The sequence below is a fragment of the Erythranthe guttata genome, chromosome 14 (assembly GCF_056151865.1).
Source record: "Erythranthe guttata isolate IM_541 chromosome 14, IM_541, whole genome shotgun sequence".
NCBI classification, from domain to species: Eukaryota; Viridiplantae; Streptophyta; class Magnoliopsida; order Lamiales; family Phrymaceae; genus Erythranthe; species Erythranthe guttata.
Window position 1 is genome coordinate 232,640 of NC_142546.1, and position 16,298 is coordinate 248,937.

The window sequence follows — 16,298 nt, forward strand, 5'->3', positions numbered from 1 at the left end:
CGAATAAGAGTTTTTTTGGTTGCTTTTTAAAGGACGAAGAATCAAGCAATGTTAGAAATGAACCGTTTCTATAGGTAGATTGATTGAGGAATGATTATATAATTATAGTAATAAAAGGCGGTACTTAGATTTTTCTTCCAAATAAGGTTGTTAACGAAATGATTCTGCGTCATGAGAAATATTAGGGGTGAAAATCGAGCGTCTCGAAACTTTTAAAGCAAGAAATGGAACAATTTGTAAGATGAATTTTTATTTTTTGCTACATAAAACGGATGAAATACACCATTGCACTTGGTAAACAGGAACTTCAGTAATAACAAATTCAGAGCAATATCATATGAGCATTATTTGGCCTGTTACTAACAAAACAGTATAATTTGCCAAAATTTTATCTAGTTTAAACATTATGTTGATAAACATATGCACAATTTATATATGAAAACAACTATCAAGATAAACATATATACACTTCTAATATTGAAATCATTACATTTGTTAAAACACATCCATCGAGAGACTCGAGATGATCCAAACAAGTGTCTTGACAGATTTAAGCAGTAGAAACTACAACATATAATTTCACAGATTTATGGAGATTACTCAACAGCAGGTAGAACCAAACAGCAGAGTATGCTAAGCAGCATAGAATCAATCAAAGAAGTTAAAAGGAATATGTAATGTCTTGGGAACAACAGACTCGAACTTCGATATCTCATTTGACAAGTTTACAACAGAGAGAATTCAGGGACGGCATAGAATTAATCAAAGAAGTTAAAGAAATATGTAACTTACAAACTTAGCACATAATCGAACTTCGATATCTCATGTGACAAGTTTACATCAGATAGATTTTAGGGACGGCGTAAAATCAATCACAGAGGTTAAAGAAATATGTAACGTCATAGGAATAACATAGAATTGAACTTCGATATCTTATTTGATAAATTTATAGCAGAGAGGAGCAAGTAACAACATAGAATCAATCAAAGAAGTTAAATAAATATGTAATGTCTTAGGAACAACACCAAATCTAACTTCAATATCGCATTTGACAAGTTCACACCAACGAGAATTCAGTGACAGTATAGAATTAATCAAAGTTAAAGGAACATGTAATGTCATAGGAACACAGAGAGAAGTTGTTAACAACGTAGAATCAATCAAAGAAACATGCAATGCTCAAACCGAGCAAGCATATTTCAGGCCAACCACTAAACAACACACGTTTTCTATGACACGCATTGAGATTCATCAAAAGAACTAATACCTCAAATGCATATCATCGTTAGAACTACCTAAACAACACAAGTTTTCAAAGGCAATTACAAATGCATATCATCATTGATTGGTTGAGTTCACATCAGACGATCAATAATTAAAAAGATTAAACCCGAAAAAGAAGTCAAATAATACTGTAATCAGATACCAAAGCCAGTGAATATCATCAAAAAAAAACACGGAATTAACTAAAACATTACGAAATTGATGTTTTGAAAATACATAATGAAAGTCTTGCTAATATTCAAAAGATAAAAGGGTGGATAAAATAGATTAAGATCAAAATCTACTCTTCGGCGCTGGAGACCTCAGCGGTTTTGTTGTTGTGCTTCCTCGCATACCTCTGGTTCCTCAGGAATTTCGGGTCCATCTGCAAATCGATTCAAAAAAATCCGAATCAGAATACACACACACACACACGCACACACAGTGTGAACGCAAAGAGAGAGAGAGGGAAAGTAATAGAGAAGGTTACCCCTTTGGTGGAGATGTTGCGATGGCGCTTGGGCTTCTTGATGCCGTTCCTGTGGGCCTTGTGCGACTGGTTGTGGGCGGTGTGATTCTTCGACTTGGCCATTTCTCTCTACAGCTCTGCTTCACCCAAACAAAAACAACACAGCAAAAAAATGAGGAAGATAAACTCTATTTAACGCATATGCAGTGATACTGCTTCACTGTAGAAGGTCGGCGGAAGTAATTTTTACCTAGAGGCGGCGGGCGGCGATAGGAGGTGTGAGTTGTGAGAGGAGAATGGAGTGTGTGAAATGGAATTGATTTAGCAGAGATGTGTATTGAAACCCTAGTTCTGGGGTCTGTATTGACGATAATGCCCCGAGGTATTTGGGCCTTATGGACCCTTTTTTGGGCCATAAATAGTATGGACTGGGCTGATAAATTGGTTGTAATTGTTGGACTTGGACCCGATCAAATGTGTCTGTTTTTAGTTTTACATTTTTTTTTCGAATTTAAATCAATGATAATATGTTAAAATTTTGTTCTAGAATAAATTATTGAAGTATTTGAATAAAGTAAATTAATGAAGAATTGAAAAGATTAACAATAATTTTCTTTTATCGACGATGGCAACACCATCATCAAGCTCTGGCACACGCATAATCACACACCTACATGCATTAATGTCTAATGAACTTATCTAGCCCTACCTAAGGTCTAACTGGTGCTGCCACGGGTAAGGTTAAGTACAACCTTGATGGTACAAATGTTCGACCGCTTGAGGTGTTCGCGTGCAGCATTGTAAGGAAAATGGGATACCGTGAGGGCTTTCGGTTGTCGTCGCAGTACTTCAGTTTGGAAAGTCATTTTCAGTTTCAAGTTCAAATACTGGCAATGTAAAATATCTAATGTCAACTTTTCTTGCTAGTGGATAGGTGGTTTGTTATGCTTACTCGTACGATGTTGTGTGGTTTCGTCTTTGTTTATGTATATGCAAATGACTTCAACTACAATGGATTTGAAATCCGTTGCACCAACTCAGAAACAACAGCTTAAATCCAGAGCAAATCAACTGAAATCTACAGTGAAATGAATCAATCCAAACAAGTTAAACTGGATTTTAAAATTACATGCTCAATTGCTTCATTCTTCAATCTAAATGAACATGTATTGTTTAGTTTTTATCGACTTGTCCCTTTCTTCAAAAAATCGAATTTATCAAGAATTTCACTTTAAAATGCATTCTATTTAATGTGATTGTTGGAAAAAAAAAAAAAAAGAAAAAAAAGTGGGTCCTTAACTATATGGTTATTTGCATGAAACTATTGTCCAATTTAGCCAAATCTGTTTGTTTCCACTGCAGCGGTTTAAAACGAAGCAATATCCGAAACAACAAAAACATGAAAGTCTAAACCCTGGTTTCTTTTGAGGCTCAGTGTAGAGGGTGGTGTTCGAAACAGGACCTGCATTAACCTCAAAATCTACATCAGTTATATGTACACGCGTTATTCAGCAACACCAAAAACATGCACTTGAACAATTAACTCCTAACGAGTCCACTGTGCTCGTGCCAAAGCAATCGGAGGTAAGATCAGACCTTTCTTCATCCCATGTTTACATCAGGATGAAGTAGTTCTTCGTATTCCAGCTGCAAATCCCAAAAATAGAAAGAGAATAAAAAAATAATGATTAAATTTGATCACTATCGAGTATCGGCCAATGAGGATAAATGAAAAAAGAGTTGTTTACCGTGGCTTTATTATGCTCCAATTTCATCCTCCTATAATCTTCTTGGGCTTGCTTTGATCTAAACATTGCCTGGACCCTTATCACAGATCTCTCAACACGATCCTCAGCTTGTTTTCTGCTGGCTAGGAAGAAGTCCTCTTCAACATTGGGATCTTTGGGAGTGGGAGTGTCTTGCTCGTCGGATTTTTGAACTTGAAGCCCGCGGAAGCCTTTTCTCTTCTTACGCCACCGCAGAATCGCCTTTTCAACAACCCCGACTGACCACAAAATCTTGCAATAGTGCCTTCGGACTTGGAATCCCCTGAAAACGGCCTGCATTTTAACAAGAGATTACAATCACAAGGCATGAAATTATAATCAGGATATTGAAGTAACATGATTTCTGAGATCAAAATGGATTTTCAATTTCCGAAACTTCCGGAATCAGTTTTAGATTCGTTTTTCATTTTATAAAAATCGGATATTTTTCGAAGGACTTTTCAATCCGTACAATTTCAACCCCTGGCCACGATTTATCTACTTCAGATTGGAAAAGAGAATAACTAATCAAATATATAACAGCATACATCCCATATAAAAATAAGCAAATCCCAGCTCGAATTACCTGAATTTTGATAGCGTGACGGCGCATGTTAATGAAATTCCTTCGCATCTTCCAAGTACGGAACCTGTACTGGATTCTAGCAGCAGCTGCCATCTGTTTACGTGTTTCGTAATTCCGAAAAGCATGCTGGATTTTCATCGCTGCAACTATATTTCGTGCTTCCATCTCAGGATTAGATGCCTCAACTGCTCTTGTACGGACACTGAGCGAACGCTCCCTGAATGCAGATTGAATACGCGCAGCTGCATCAGCAGCAGTTCTGTATGCCGCTAGTGTATCCTTCAGATACAATTCGTCCTCCGTGAAATTTCCAGGATCCATGGTCTCGTTCGAGGTAATTTGGAGGGACCCACTTACATTTCCAGCCAATGTCATATCGTTGAATTGCGCAACTAATGCCTTTTCAGCAAGATAAGCTGCCAAACCATCGAACCCGTTTTTCGAAGCCACATCAGCAGCAGTGCATCCACTGGGGTGTGCTGAAGTTGGATCTGTAACTAAATTTGGCTTTGCCCCAGCAGATAGAAGAGCAGCTACCATTTTCTCCCTGCAAGTATTGATATGGAATAACATTAAAATGTGATGAATCAAAAATCCACTATTGATAGCTGGTTTTTGAGATAAGAAATTAAGCGCTGATTACTAATTACCTTCCTTGATAAGCAGCCCAATGAAGAGCTGTCCACCCGGATTTATCTCGATAATCCATTGATAAGCCAGACAATGAAAATGGGAGAACCGCCCAAGTATAACCTAAGATCGCACACAAATGAATCACACCTTGGCCTTGTTCATCGCGTTCGGGAATTTTGCACCCCGATACTACTTTCTCCAACAACCATTCTTGTAGTCTATTCTGCAAAGTCAACTCAAACAAGCTATCTTTGGCCTGGGGAAAAGGCACTTTGGCATCTTGAATCAATTTGGTCAAATGAACCCAACCGTTGGGTATGTGTGATGTTCTCTGAGCAAAAAATTTGGCTTCCTTTAGGGCGTTTTGGGATACTTTATTGGAGAATATATTCAGGCTATCGGATGAAAACAACAGATGAGCAAGCCTCATCTGAAGTTGAAATTCTTCCCAATTAGGTTTATCATCCGAAGATATTGTCTTATGAGGTACTACAGGAACTCGGAACTCAAAAGGCCAGACTTGGCTGATGGGTTTATGACCATCAAAAGTAAGGTAGAGATTCACTAATCCAGGTGTCTGAGCCGGAATTACCATACGAAATACTCCAGCTTGGACAACTTCAACAGGAACAACAGAATCTCCACATGCAAGATATAAATGGAAGTCTGTGTCGGGTAGTTGCCCATTGAAAAAACCAACCACCAAAATCTGCATAACCATCAAGGAGTCAAGAAACTGTCGTCCATTATCTATAGCATTTGCCTACCATCCTATTCCATTTATATACAAGAAGATAGATGACTTCATAACAAAACTTTCTACTGATTATTAATTGAAAAGCAATCAAATACTGTAGCAGAGAAAGGGACTGCATCCATTCAATAATCTGATGGAATATGTGCATTCCAGTAGCGGAAGATAATCATGCAGCAAATAGTACTGAATATTTCTTAATCTATTCCTCAATTCATTTTATATACTTCCATTAGAGTTGTAATCTTTTCTCCAAGCAACTCTAATTATTTGTCAGTTGTATAACTCCATTCTCAAAGACCAACATGTGAAACCAGCTTCATAATTTCATAGGCGTCACAAATAAAAATGCATTAACAGCAGAATACAACCCCATATAGTAAGCTAAAACCGTAGCCAAAAAAAAAAGAAAAAGAGAAAAATAGACCTTTGTTTCTTCAGTTGAAAGAGCCCATGAAGGTGAGACATCAGTTATGCTGAATATCTGGTCCACCGCAGATAACAGATGATTATCCATCGTCGAAGATGTGAAAGATTGATGCTCAGTTGAAAATGAAGATTCCAGAGTTTGATTATCTACTGATCCAGGAGAATCAGCAATGATATCTGTCATCCACTTTTCAAAACTGTCAAGCTTTTTGAAATGGTCTTTGGCTGGATTCTCTATGGAATTACGTCCACCTAGTGGGCCCAGCCCAGAAATAAAACTTTGTAAATTAATGATTGTCTCGTGTGCAGCTGTCTGGTAGGGTATATTTCTCGCAACATTATAGTCAATGGAAGTACTCCCAGAGACATGTCCAGAAAAACTATCACCAGAACTTTCTGGGGATGCTTTGTTAGTTGATAGGGCGTCATCCTGTATTCAGAAAGAACCTTAGTTCTGGTGCATCAAAGTGGCTATAAAGATCTAGTCTGGTCTTTGCAGAATGGAGTCACAGATACTAAATAGCGCGTTAATTCATCACCGTGTAAAAAAAAATGTAGCATTTTAAGAATATGCAATTGACAAAGTAGTTCATAAATTAAATATCATAAACCTTAAACGTGGAATACCTCCTTTAACGAGAAACAAAGAGAATAATCAGTCCACTTACCATAGTTTTGAAACTGCACGTCAAATATAGATTCGTCAACTCAGAGCTTGCAGCATTTTCTGCGCGCCATGCAAACATCAAAAGAATGAATGGTAAGTAATTTCTTGAGAATTTTCTAGTACTATTCTTCAACAGATAAAGCTCACACCTTGTTGCTCTGGCACCAAAAGCTCATCCCATTCAAGTGTATTTATCTCATGAAGTCTCTGCTCATGATTTTCTACGGTTGTGCTGTTGTCACGCTCTGGAAAATAACACAGAAAAGAGGAATTTAATACTAGCCATTTTCCAGCTAAAAGTTCATGTCAATCAAATAACCCTTTGGCTTCAACTACAAAAAAGCTACCACTAACTTTATATGTAATTGAGAAACAGACACACCATGCTAGAACTCTTTCTAGCTGTACTCAAGTAAAACCTTTAAGCCAACTGAAAGAATTATTTCTTTCTTTCAAGAGAAATTGACCAACTAACTCTGAGTGCTAAATCAAATATTTATATACCTAAAAGTGATCTCTTATCCCCTTCATACACCCGATCAACCGTGGAATCAGATTTTTCCAATAGAGGCCAGGAAGCAGATGGGTCAGAGGCAACTGAACTAGAATTTGAATTTCCAGGTGTGGTTGGGGAACCCTGCAACTGTATCATAAGTTAACCACAACCCAGAGTTGCGTTAGCACTAATTGTTACTTAAATATGTATTATAACAGTTAATGTCTTTCGCAAGAGTTAATTTGCATTGATAATGCTGAAATGGGACTCCTCATTCTTTATACATCATGTGTCATTCAGTTTATATAATGATTAATTTACGTTTTCCCGTGGCCTCATCTCTAGAAAAGAAGAAAAAAAGGTGGAAGTAGTAAACTGCTAAATCATTGTCATGAGACTAGATGACATTACAATTGAGGACTGGAATGGTTGCAAGAAAAAGGGTAAGATATACTAACCCCCACAGAAAGATACAAAAATAGGAAATGTTAGAAAGTGAGAGCAAGAGTATACTAACCCTCACAGAAAGATATTTGGGATCAATGCCTTTAGAATCAATGCTAAGTACTAAATTTTAATACACTCCTGATAGATTGATAAATGCCTTTAGAATCTGGTTGATACATACCAAGGAAAATCAGTGAATACATGTGTAATACGGAAATGGATTATCCTTTAAAACGCATTGTCCTAAGTATTAGAAGTTTGGAATGTATAAGACATTAGTATTCTGTAAATAAAATTGATTAACAAGAGTTATTCTATAGTACGAGACAAACCTCTTGAGTTTCACGATAATGCACAAGGACAATATGTTCCAAAGACCTGCAATAATTAGGTATTAATGAAAATATACATGGAACAAGAACACATTGCTCAATTTAACATACTAATCCACGAGTGTGAAGAGAATGGAACATCAATGTTAAAAAAGATAAAGACAAGAGGAGAAGGTGAATATTTAGACTAATTAGAACATATTTCAGATACCATACTTGTCAAGTAGCCAGTAGCATCTGCGAACAAACGTTGGGCTGTGTTCTCCATGTGCGTAATATACATGAATTCTTTCCGAATTGCCAACCTATGTTGCAAAAAAATCAGTGTTTACATGTCAATATAATACCTAATACATAAAGATAAATCCTAAAATTTGTGCGTTGCCAATGCTATTCGTGTGAAAAACATAGCTCCAAATTATTTCTCTTTACACCGTATGCAAATACATCAGAAAGAAAAGAAGCTAATAGGGAATGACAATGACATGAGAAACTCAAAAGATGATAAAATGCTTAGCTCCTTGCATATAGTGTCAACACGGCATAACTCAGAGACACAACTCAGAAATGATTATTATCCCTATACATGTGCAAATAAGTATAAAGCTTGGACATCCAACATTTTCAGAAGCCCTATTGAAATTAAGGCTTCATCTATATTTATCTTACCACTATTGTTAAGCACTGGCTTCTTTTGTTACCACTATTGTTAAGCACTGGCTTCTTTGGCAGGCATCCAAACCATGCATAAAAAAATCAGTTTACAGATAACAATGACAAACAACTCTATGTTCATCATTCAAACAGTAATACTCATCACAGTCTCAACAAGAAAACGGACAGATCCTATCCGTCTACTTTCTGAATTTATGAGGAAAGCTCGCCAATTATGTAATAGTGGTGTAAATTCATTCATTTTTGTCTAATTGCTTTTAACTAAATGTGTGAGATGAAGGGATTTGATTTGCCATTCAGAACTCTCTGTACAAAATGGTCTGTAATCATAACTTCATGAAAGCTATTTAAAAAATCCAAGGAACTCTGACTTTAACCAACCGCTGAGGCCTACTTTTGTTCACAGGTTGATGCAAATTGATAGATAACCATGCCTCACCTCACATTTTCTTTGTTTTAATGTTGTATATCACATCAATGCATATGAGACCTTACCTTCAAGTGTTCATGAGCTTCTTTTACAGTTTTTCCGTCTTTTTTCTTCTTCCAGTTATGGCCATCTTTCCTAAAATTGCGGAGCATCTTGCGGTCAAACAACAAAATTGCGCCACCTGTTTTAGTACAACAAAATTGATATCAGTTCAATTCAAGCCATCACGACTTCTACAACCCACTTCAGCGGACAAATAGACATTCATTCATATTAGATCCAGAAAATAGGAATATGAACTTTCTTAACATTTCTTTCAGCCAATTACAAAAGACAAAAACATATGTAAACACAGCAATGTATTACTTTTTGGCAAATTCATGGGTTTGACATGAACAGTGAAACACTTGTGGTTATAGAGTATAGCATGAATCTCATTCGGTCTGAGCCATCTTGCCTTGGCTTCCTCCATCATATTGACAAAATCCAAATCTGTACAGGTAAAAAAAGATCCAACAGTTCACAAAAAGTACTAAAAATGAATACAATTGTGGACACACGCTGTTTACTATGTGGTTATTGTATTAATAAGCACAGTGATACTACAGCCACTTACATAAGCAAAAGAAAATAGACTATGGGGACATATACCTCTTAAAAGTGTAGACCAAAATGTAACTTTTCAATCAGGATTCTAAATTGATATACAACGATTCAATAGAAATGTTCTCGTGAAAAAAAATCAAGTACATTCAGATCCACTTATATCATCTGTGGGTCGTATGACTTGAACCATATTGCAATAACATTTATGGATACTATATCAGATGGGGTTGTTCATTCCTCTGCAATGTTGCATTATGGTATGGGGTATTCTGCACATAATGTATATTAAAGTGCTAAAAATTACATGAAATGTTTGTTGTTCTCTTGTTATCTTTTCAACCTTTTTATCTCCATTCTCCACGCGGTGAACGCCCATTGATTTCAGTTCCAAATTAATATATTACTTATTAGTTTTCTTGTCCTTTGACCGCCGACCAAAAACTTGTTCTTAACAGCTTAATATTGCCACTAACCAATTTCAACTGCTTGTATACCAAGTACAAAGTAAAATTAAATCAACTCTCAGTAGGAACTACCTAGCATTGACTATTAGAACTCCATTCCCCTGATTTCCAAATGTAGGAGTATTTGAAGTTGTAAGGAAATTCAATTTCTAACAACAGATAACATCTTCATTTTCTACTACTTCGCTACTAAACCAGAAAGTTAAAACACACATTATAACCTGGAATTAAAATCGAAACTGTCAGAGACTCAGGTTAATGATAAAAGCGTACTAAACCCTAAGAATTCACAATTCGAGAGTTGACTGCTCGGAAAACATCAAACAATTCTACAAATTTTCTCGAATAAAACTCCCGATACTGATACGCGTACCTTCCATGGTGTGGAAGCCATGAATCTCTGACCCAACGAGTCGATTACTCTCCATCGCCGCGCTTCAGACGATCATTACCCGCGTAAAACCACTCCAAATTACTAGACTAAACGGATTGTTCAACTTTATCGCAAAATTCAGGAATCGCACCAGCAAAATATTCAAAAGGCGATCAACTTTTCATCATCGCAGAGCAGAAAACCAAAAAAAGGCATGAACGAAGACCGGAGAGAGAAAAGCAGTTTGTGGAAACACGGAGCAACTCTGTGGCAGTGACGAGCCGATAGCGACGGAATTGTGGAATCGCTGTGTACTCAATAGAATAATCAAACACCACTGTATTTCCTCGGGACAGAGATTTGAGAAGGAGACGAAAGAGATGTATGCATCTTCGAACTATTGCTATCTGTGACGAGAACTTTCGATAATTCCAGGCTCCAGGAAACTACCTACCGAGTCATACACATATATATATAAAGAAATAAATGCGCAGCCAACGGTACTATTATCATATTCTAAATATTTCCTTAAATACATCTCTTAATTGCTTCTTTATAAATACATCATACTTGGCAATTTTCATAAATTTCCTTAATTTTGTTCTAACTTTCCTTTTTCCCACTCATATTAGTTTAGATATAAATTTTTGATATCTTATTTTATTTTTTGTCGCATAAATTATAATAGATAATCGGAAAATTTAAGATCGATTTTTTTTTTTTTTTAAATGTAATTTTCAGAAAGAATCGAAGTTTTAGGAATTATTTTAAAAAATTAAAATTGGATCTTGCATCGAAATTCCAATTTCGATCCAACAAATAAAATCAAAAATCGAAATGAAAAATATCGTTCCAACTTTGGGGAAAAAAATCAGAATAGGCGGAAAACCCAAATTTGTTTGTTCCGAGGAAATTTAAAAAAATCAGGTCCTACTAATACTCTGGTGGCTGGCCCATTCCCAAACAGGTCCCTCTGTTGCGGAACAGGCCATTAAATAGCCCAGTTACTATTGTCGCATGGGCCAGGCCTAATAATAATAATAATAATAATAATAATAATAATAATAATAATAATAATAATAATAATAATAATAATAATAATAATAATAATAATAATAATAATAATAATAATAATAATAATAATAATAAAAATAAAAATAACAATAATAATAATAATAATAATAATAATAATAATAATAATAATAATAATAATAATAATAATAACAATAATAATAATAATAATAATAATAATAATAATAATAATAATAATAATAATAATAATAATAATAATAATAAAATAATTGATTTCTGTAAATGATACGTATGGGGATATATATATATATAGCGCCAAACATTGCCGAGAGATCGATTTTCTATGTCATTATCATATATATATATATATATATATATATATATATATATATATATATATATATATATATATATTAGCCAACTCACCGAAATTGCAGGTTTAATTTGTTAGCTCCATTTATGATCTCTGCATATAGACAAGTTCTACACGTAATTCGCACATACTAACTCACCTCCCAAAACACACACATGGGTGCCGAAGGGAAAGACATAGATGATTTGCCCCGGAATCCGGCTAACTACACCGCTTTGTCGCCGCTCGGTTTCCTGGATCGGGCCGCTCTTGTTCACCCGACCCGGAAATCGTTGATCCATGGCTCTGTCAGTTTCACGTGGCGCCAGACTTACAGGCGGTGCCGCCAGCTGGCCTCCGCCCTCACCAAACGCTCCGTCACCTTTGGAAGCACCGTGAGTGATGTTTTTAATTTGATCAATGATTAATTATTAGTGCTTTTATGTTTTTCAATTTTGGAAGGATTTAGTGATCTTTGATTTGTTGAATGAAATGTAAAACTGTCAATTGTTGATTTGTAATTGGTTGTACATTATATTTACAGAAGAAATTAGATGAAAATTATGATTTTTTAAATAGATTTTGAAGTACACTTGACTTTCCCTGCAAAAAAATGAACTTGCCTTGATGATTAAAAACCCTAGCAATGATTCTAATTTATTGTAAAGGGCCTAGGGTTATTGTTTTGACATTTTTCAGAGAACTGGTGTGGTGCTTACCTCTCTGTTTCATAACCACAGGTTGCGGTGATTTCGCCCAACATTCCAGCCTTATTCGAAGCACACTTCGGAATTCCAATGTCTGGAGCAGTTCTAAATGCTATTAATATCCGTCTAAACGCGGAGACTATTGCGTTTCTATTAGGACATTCGCAATCTGATGTCGTAATGGTGGATCAAGAGTCCTATTCCTTGGCAGAGAACGCTTTGAAAATCATGGCAGATAAAAGCAAGGGCAAGTTTAAGCCTCCAACACTAATTGTCATTGCCGATCAAAACTGCGACCCGAAGTTGCTCCAGTATGCACTCGAGAAAGGAGCAATTGAATACGAGAAGTTTCTAGAAAGCGGTGATCCCGACTTTGAATGGAAACCGCCCGAAGATGAGTGGCATAGCATTGCTCTGGGCTATACCTCTGGCACAACAGCTAGCCCTAAGGGAGTTGTGCTTCACCATCGAGGGGCGTACCTAATGGCTCTGAGTAATGCTATTGTATGGGGAATGACAGAAGGAGCTGTTTATTTGTGGACTTTGCCTATGTTCCATTGTAATGGTTGGTGTTTTCCGTGGACTCTTGCAGCACTTTGTTCGACGAGTGTATGCCTCAGACAGGTAATTCATTGATATTGATATCTTGATCCTTAATTGTTGCATCGTGGTTTTAGAAGTGCCCAAACATGTAAGAGAAAGAGGATTTCTAGTTAGCACAAATGTAAATTGCATATAGCTTGGAAATCTGTTCCACTTATTTGCTGTCCAAGAATGAGGTCTCAATGTGAAACTGTATATATATGTATGCAAATGCTCGTGTCACAAGGTAAATACACAACATAAGCTGTTTTATATACAATACAGGTCACGGCTAAGGGTGTCTACACAGCCATAGCTAACCTCGGCGTCACCCATTTTTGTGCTGCTCCCGTTGTTCTCAACAGCATAGTGAACGCCCCACAAGACGAAACTACCCTCCCACTCCCTCGCCTCGTCCACGTAATGACAGCTGGCGCTGCCCCGCCTCCTTCTGTCCTCTCCGCAATGTCACAACGAGGCTTTAAAGTCACGCACACTTACGGCCTCTCCGAGACATACGGGCCCTCCACGATATGCGCTTGGAAGCCCGAGTGGGACCCGCTCCCGCCCGAAGCCCAAGCCCGTTTGAATGCGAGGCAAGGCGTTCGTTACGTCGGCTTAGAAGGCTTGGACGTGGTGACCACTCAGAGCATGACACCTGTCCCTGCTGACGGTGTCACTGTCGGAGAAATCGTGTTTAGAGGCAATGTCGTAATGAAGGGGTATCTGAAGAACCCTAAAGCAAACGAGGAAGCTTTCGCCGGTGGTTGGTATCATTCGGGTGACCTGGCGGTGAAGCATCCTGATGGCTATATCGAAATTAAAGACAGGTCTAAGGATATTATTATATCGGGAGGGGAGAATATTAGCACGGTTGAGGTGGAGAATATTCTCTACCAGCACGAGAAGATTCTAGAAGTTTCGGTTGTGGCACGGCCGGACGAGCGGTGGGGGGAATCGCCGTGCGCTTTTGTGACTTTGAAGCCGGGTGTTGATGCGTCGGATGAGCGACAGCTGGCGGCGGAGATAATGAAGTTCAGCCGATCGAAGATGGCGGCGTATTGGGTTCCGAAATCTGTAGTTTTTGGGCCGTTGCCTAAAACTGCCACTGGAAAAATACAGAAGCATTTGCTGAGGGCTAAAGCCAAGGAGATGGGGCCTCTGAAGAAGAGTAGGCTGTAGAATTTAAAATGTTGAGGATGCATTTTAGCCTATAGTATAACTCAAAATATGTATAATAAATTTATAATCCATGAATAAATTGATCTATATAAAGTAATAATAAACAATACTGTGTTCATTTCTTTCACATCGAATGTGTAAAATTTATAGTGTAAGGATCAAATGTGTAAAGGAATTTAAAGGTTATTTGGGTCTTTTCATGTCCAAAAAACGCACGCCCACTCGCACAAACCGCGAGTGTATAGCATTTGGTGATGGTTTCTCATGTGTGATTCACAGTTGATGACTGCAGATTTTGTGATTTTCAGCCTCTTTTCTGTCTAATTTTCTGTTTATTGTAATAGAGTGGTGATGTTGTTGCTGATCAGCCAGGCATTTGGACACCCACCTGTATCTTGGTTTGCCACCTGGATGGCATGCGATTTTGAGGAATTTTAAATTACTTGAACCGGTGATTTTGCAGACATGGCGTGGTATCAGGTGTCTCTTTGCCCAGTTGAACAGACGAGTTATTAATTGGTAAATTTAATTTGTGTAACTTTTTTATGCTTATTTAGACTCATTGTTTTTTCCTTAATTATTTCTTACCGCCGCTCAGAGCCATTATAAATACGTAGCTTGACAACTAAGAAACACATGGTTAAGTTTAAGTACGTACTTTCGTTTGTTGAACAAGTTTTTACCCGATAGTAATAAGAAACACATTAAGTTTAAACACGTGGTCCTTAAACAAGTTTTTACGTGATAGTAAAAAGGCCTGCTTTTTTGTGTCAATACCAGTTGTTTCGTCTACGTGCTCTTATGGAAGGCAAAATTTCCGGCATGCTTTATAGTAGCTTCCTTCCACATCCAAGTGATACTGGTTTTATCTTTCGCTTGTCCAAAAAAATTGTGATTCATTATTTTTTATTTAGTTCCATTGCTGTAGTTTTGACTTTGATGTGTTGATGACTTCAGCGCTTTATTCTTTCTTTTGCAGAATGCAGGTAACATCTTTTTGCTATTTTTTTTTTTTTTTTTGCGGAATCCAGTTACCGTGTGAACGTGTAATGGCACAGTAGTGCAAATTAACATCTTTATGTTATATGCTAATAGCATTATAATTTCATTATTAAAAGAAGCAAACTAACATCTACAATATCTTATGTTTTCTGATATTCATACTTATTTCATAGGTTTTAGGCTGGAAGTGAGATGATCGGATGTTGGCGGTAAAGGAATTTGTACTCTAATTTGTTTCTAATGTTTATAGGATCTCGTCTGCTTCTAAACTAACATGATAGTTATTTGCTTTTCTCACACCTCCTAGATATAAAGAGTTGAAGAAATTGTTGGGGTGATTCTCAAAACTTTTTGGCAAATGAGTTCAAGTTGCTGTTTTGTTTTGCCGTTTGTGAAGTTTTGTAAGCTGACGGTAATACAGGTACGGTAAATGCCTTCTCTATACTCGAAACACTAGATAAGTAAATTACTTGATTGTTGAACAAATGTAATCTATTTCGTATTCCACTCTGATAATACACATGATGGATACATTACTGAAGTTTTCAATATACATATGGCATGTAGAGGTGAAATAGTATGCTGATTGTAAACATTGATCTGTTGTTTTTTTTTTGTTTTCTTTTTGGTTCTTGCAGGTGAATAGCATAAAACTGATTTCTACACATTTTTAGTAAGGAATCTTGTGAGTGGTGGGATGATACTTGATTCTTTGATGAGCCAATAAGTTAGAGATTTAGACACCCGCCTGCGCGTCTTGGTCTGACCACACAAATGGCTTATGATTATGAAGTAATCTTTGATTACTTCAGTCGCATGGTCATGTGCAGCCATGGTGTGTGTGTGTGTGAATGTATGATAATGTGTGTGTGTGAATGTATGATAATGTATGATAATGTGTGTGTTGAGAAGAGAAGGTGAGTATGAATGTATAATAATGTATTTATAGAGGAAACTATTAGAAAAATCAAAATCTCCCACATCGGTGGAGAATTATAATGAACTCTGAAAAATCAAAATCTCCCACACATCGGTGGAGAATTATAATGAA

The 16,298-nt window shown here is 36.8% G+C and overlaps 3 protein-coding genes across 5 annotated transcripts; 1 reads left to right on the forward strand and 2 right to left on the reverse strand.

Annotated features, from left to right (window-relative positions):
* Positions 1 to 1,402: 1,402 nt before the first annotated feature.
* LOC105960752 (large ribosomal subunit protein eL29z) lies at positions 1,403 to 2,114 on the reverse strand. 2 transcript variants are annotated; one of them, XM_012984967.2, is made up of 3 exons: positions 1,983 to 2,114; positions 1,754 to 1,869; positions 1,403 to 1,648 (listed from the first exon to the last, which is right to left on the reverse strand). In XM_012984967.2, the coding sequence occupies exons 2-3, from the start codon at positions 1,853 to 1,855 to the stop codon at positions 1,565 to 1,567; spliced, it is 186 nt and encodes a 61-aa protein (XP_012840421.1). In that variant the 5' UTR covers positions 1,856 to 1,869; positions 1,983 to 2,114; the 3' UTR covers positions 1,403 to 1,564. The 2 variants fall into 2 exon arrangements, with proteins under 2 accessions (XP_012840421.1, XP_012840425.1); XM_012984971.2 differs by having other exon boundaries at positions 1,754 to 1,872; positions 1,983 to 2,090.
* A 950-nt stretch (positions 2,115 to 3,064) lies between these two features.
* On the reverse strand, positions 3,065 to 11,291 carry LOC105960764 (calmodulin-binding transcription activator). Of its 2 annotated transcripts, none has more exons than XM_012984980.2 (13): positions 10,391 to 11,291; positions 9,314 to 9,439; positions 9,013 to 9,128; positions 8,059 to 8,147; positions 7,843 to 7,888; positions 7,072 to 7,210; positions 6,717 to 6,812; positions 6,569 to 6,627; positions 5,899 to 6,330; positions 4,735 to 5,426; positions 4,085 to 4,631; positions 3,481 to 3,792; positions 3,065 to 3,379 (listed from the first exon to the last, which is right to left on the reverse strand). In XM_012984980.2, exons 1-13 carry the CDS (start codon positions 10,443 to 10,445, stop codon positions 3,335 to 3,337), a joined length of 2,754 nt encoding a protein of 917 aa, XP_012840434.2. In that variant the 5' UTR covers positions 10,446 to 11,291; the 3' UTR covers positions 3,065 to 3,334. The 2 variants fall into 2 exon arrangements, with proteins under 2 accessions (XP_012840434.2, XP_012840440.2); XM_012984986.2 differs by having other exon boundaries at positions 7,072 to 7,204; positions 10,391 to 10,892.
* A 524-nt stretch (positions 11,292 to 11,815) lies between these two features.
* On the forward strand, positions 11,816 to 14,372 carry LOC105960781 (acetate--CoA ligase CCL3-like). The gene is made up of 3 exons (XM_088813612.1): positions 11,816 to 12,169; positions 12,515 to 13,105; positions 13,349 to 14,372. The coding sequence occupies exons 1-3, from the start codon at positions 11,951 to 11,953 to the stop codon at positions 14,243 to 14,245; spliced, it is 1,707 nt and encodes a 568-aa protein (XP_088669738.1). The 5' UTR covers positions 11,816 to 11,950; the 3' UTR covers positions 14,246 to 14,372.
* The last annotated feature ends 1,926 nt before the right edge of the window (positions 14,373 to 16,298 follow it).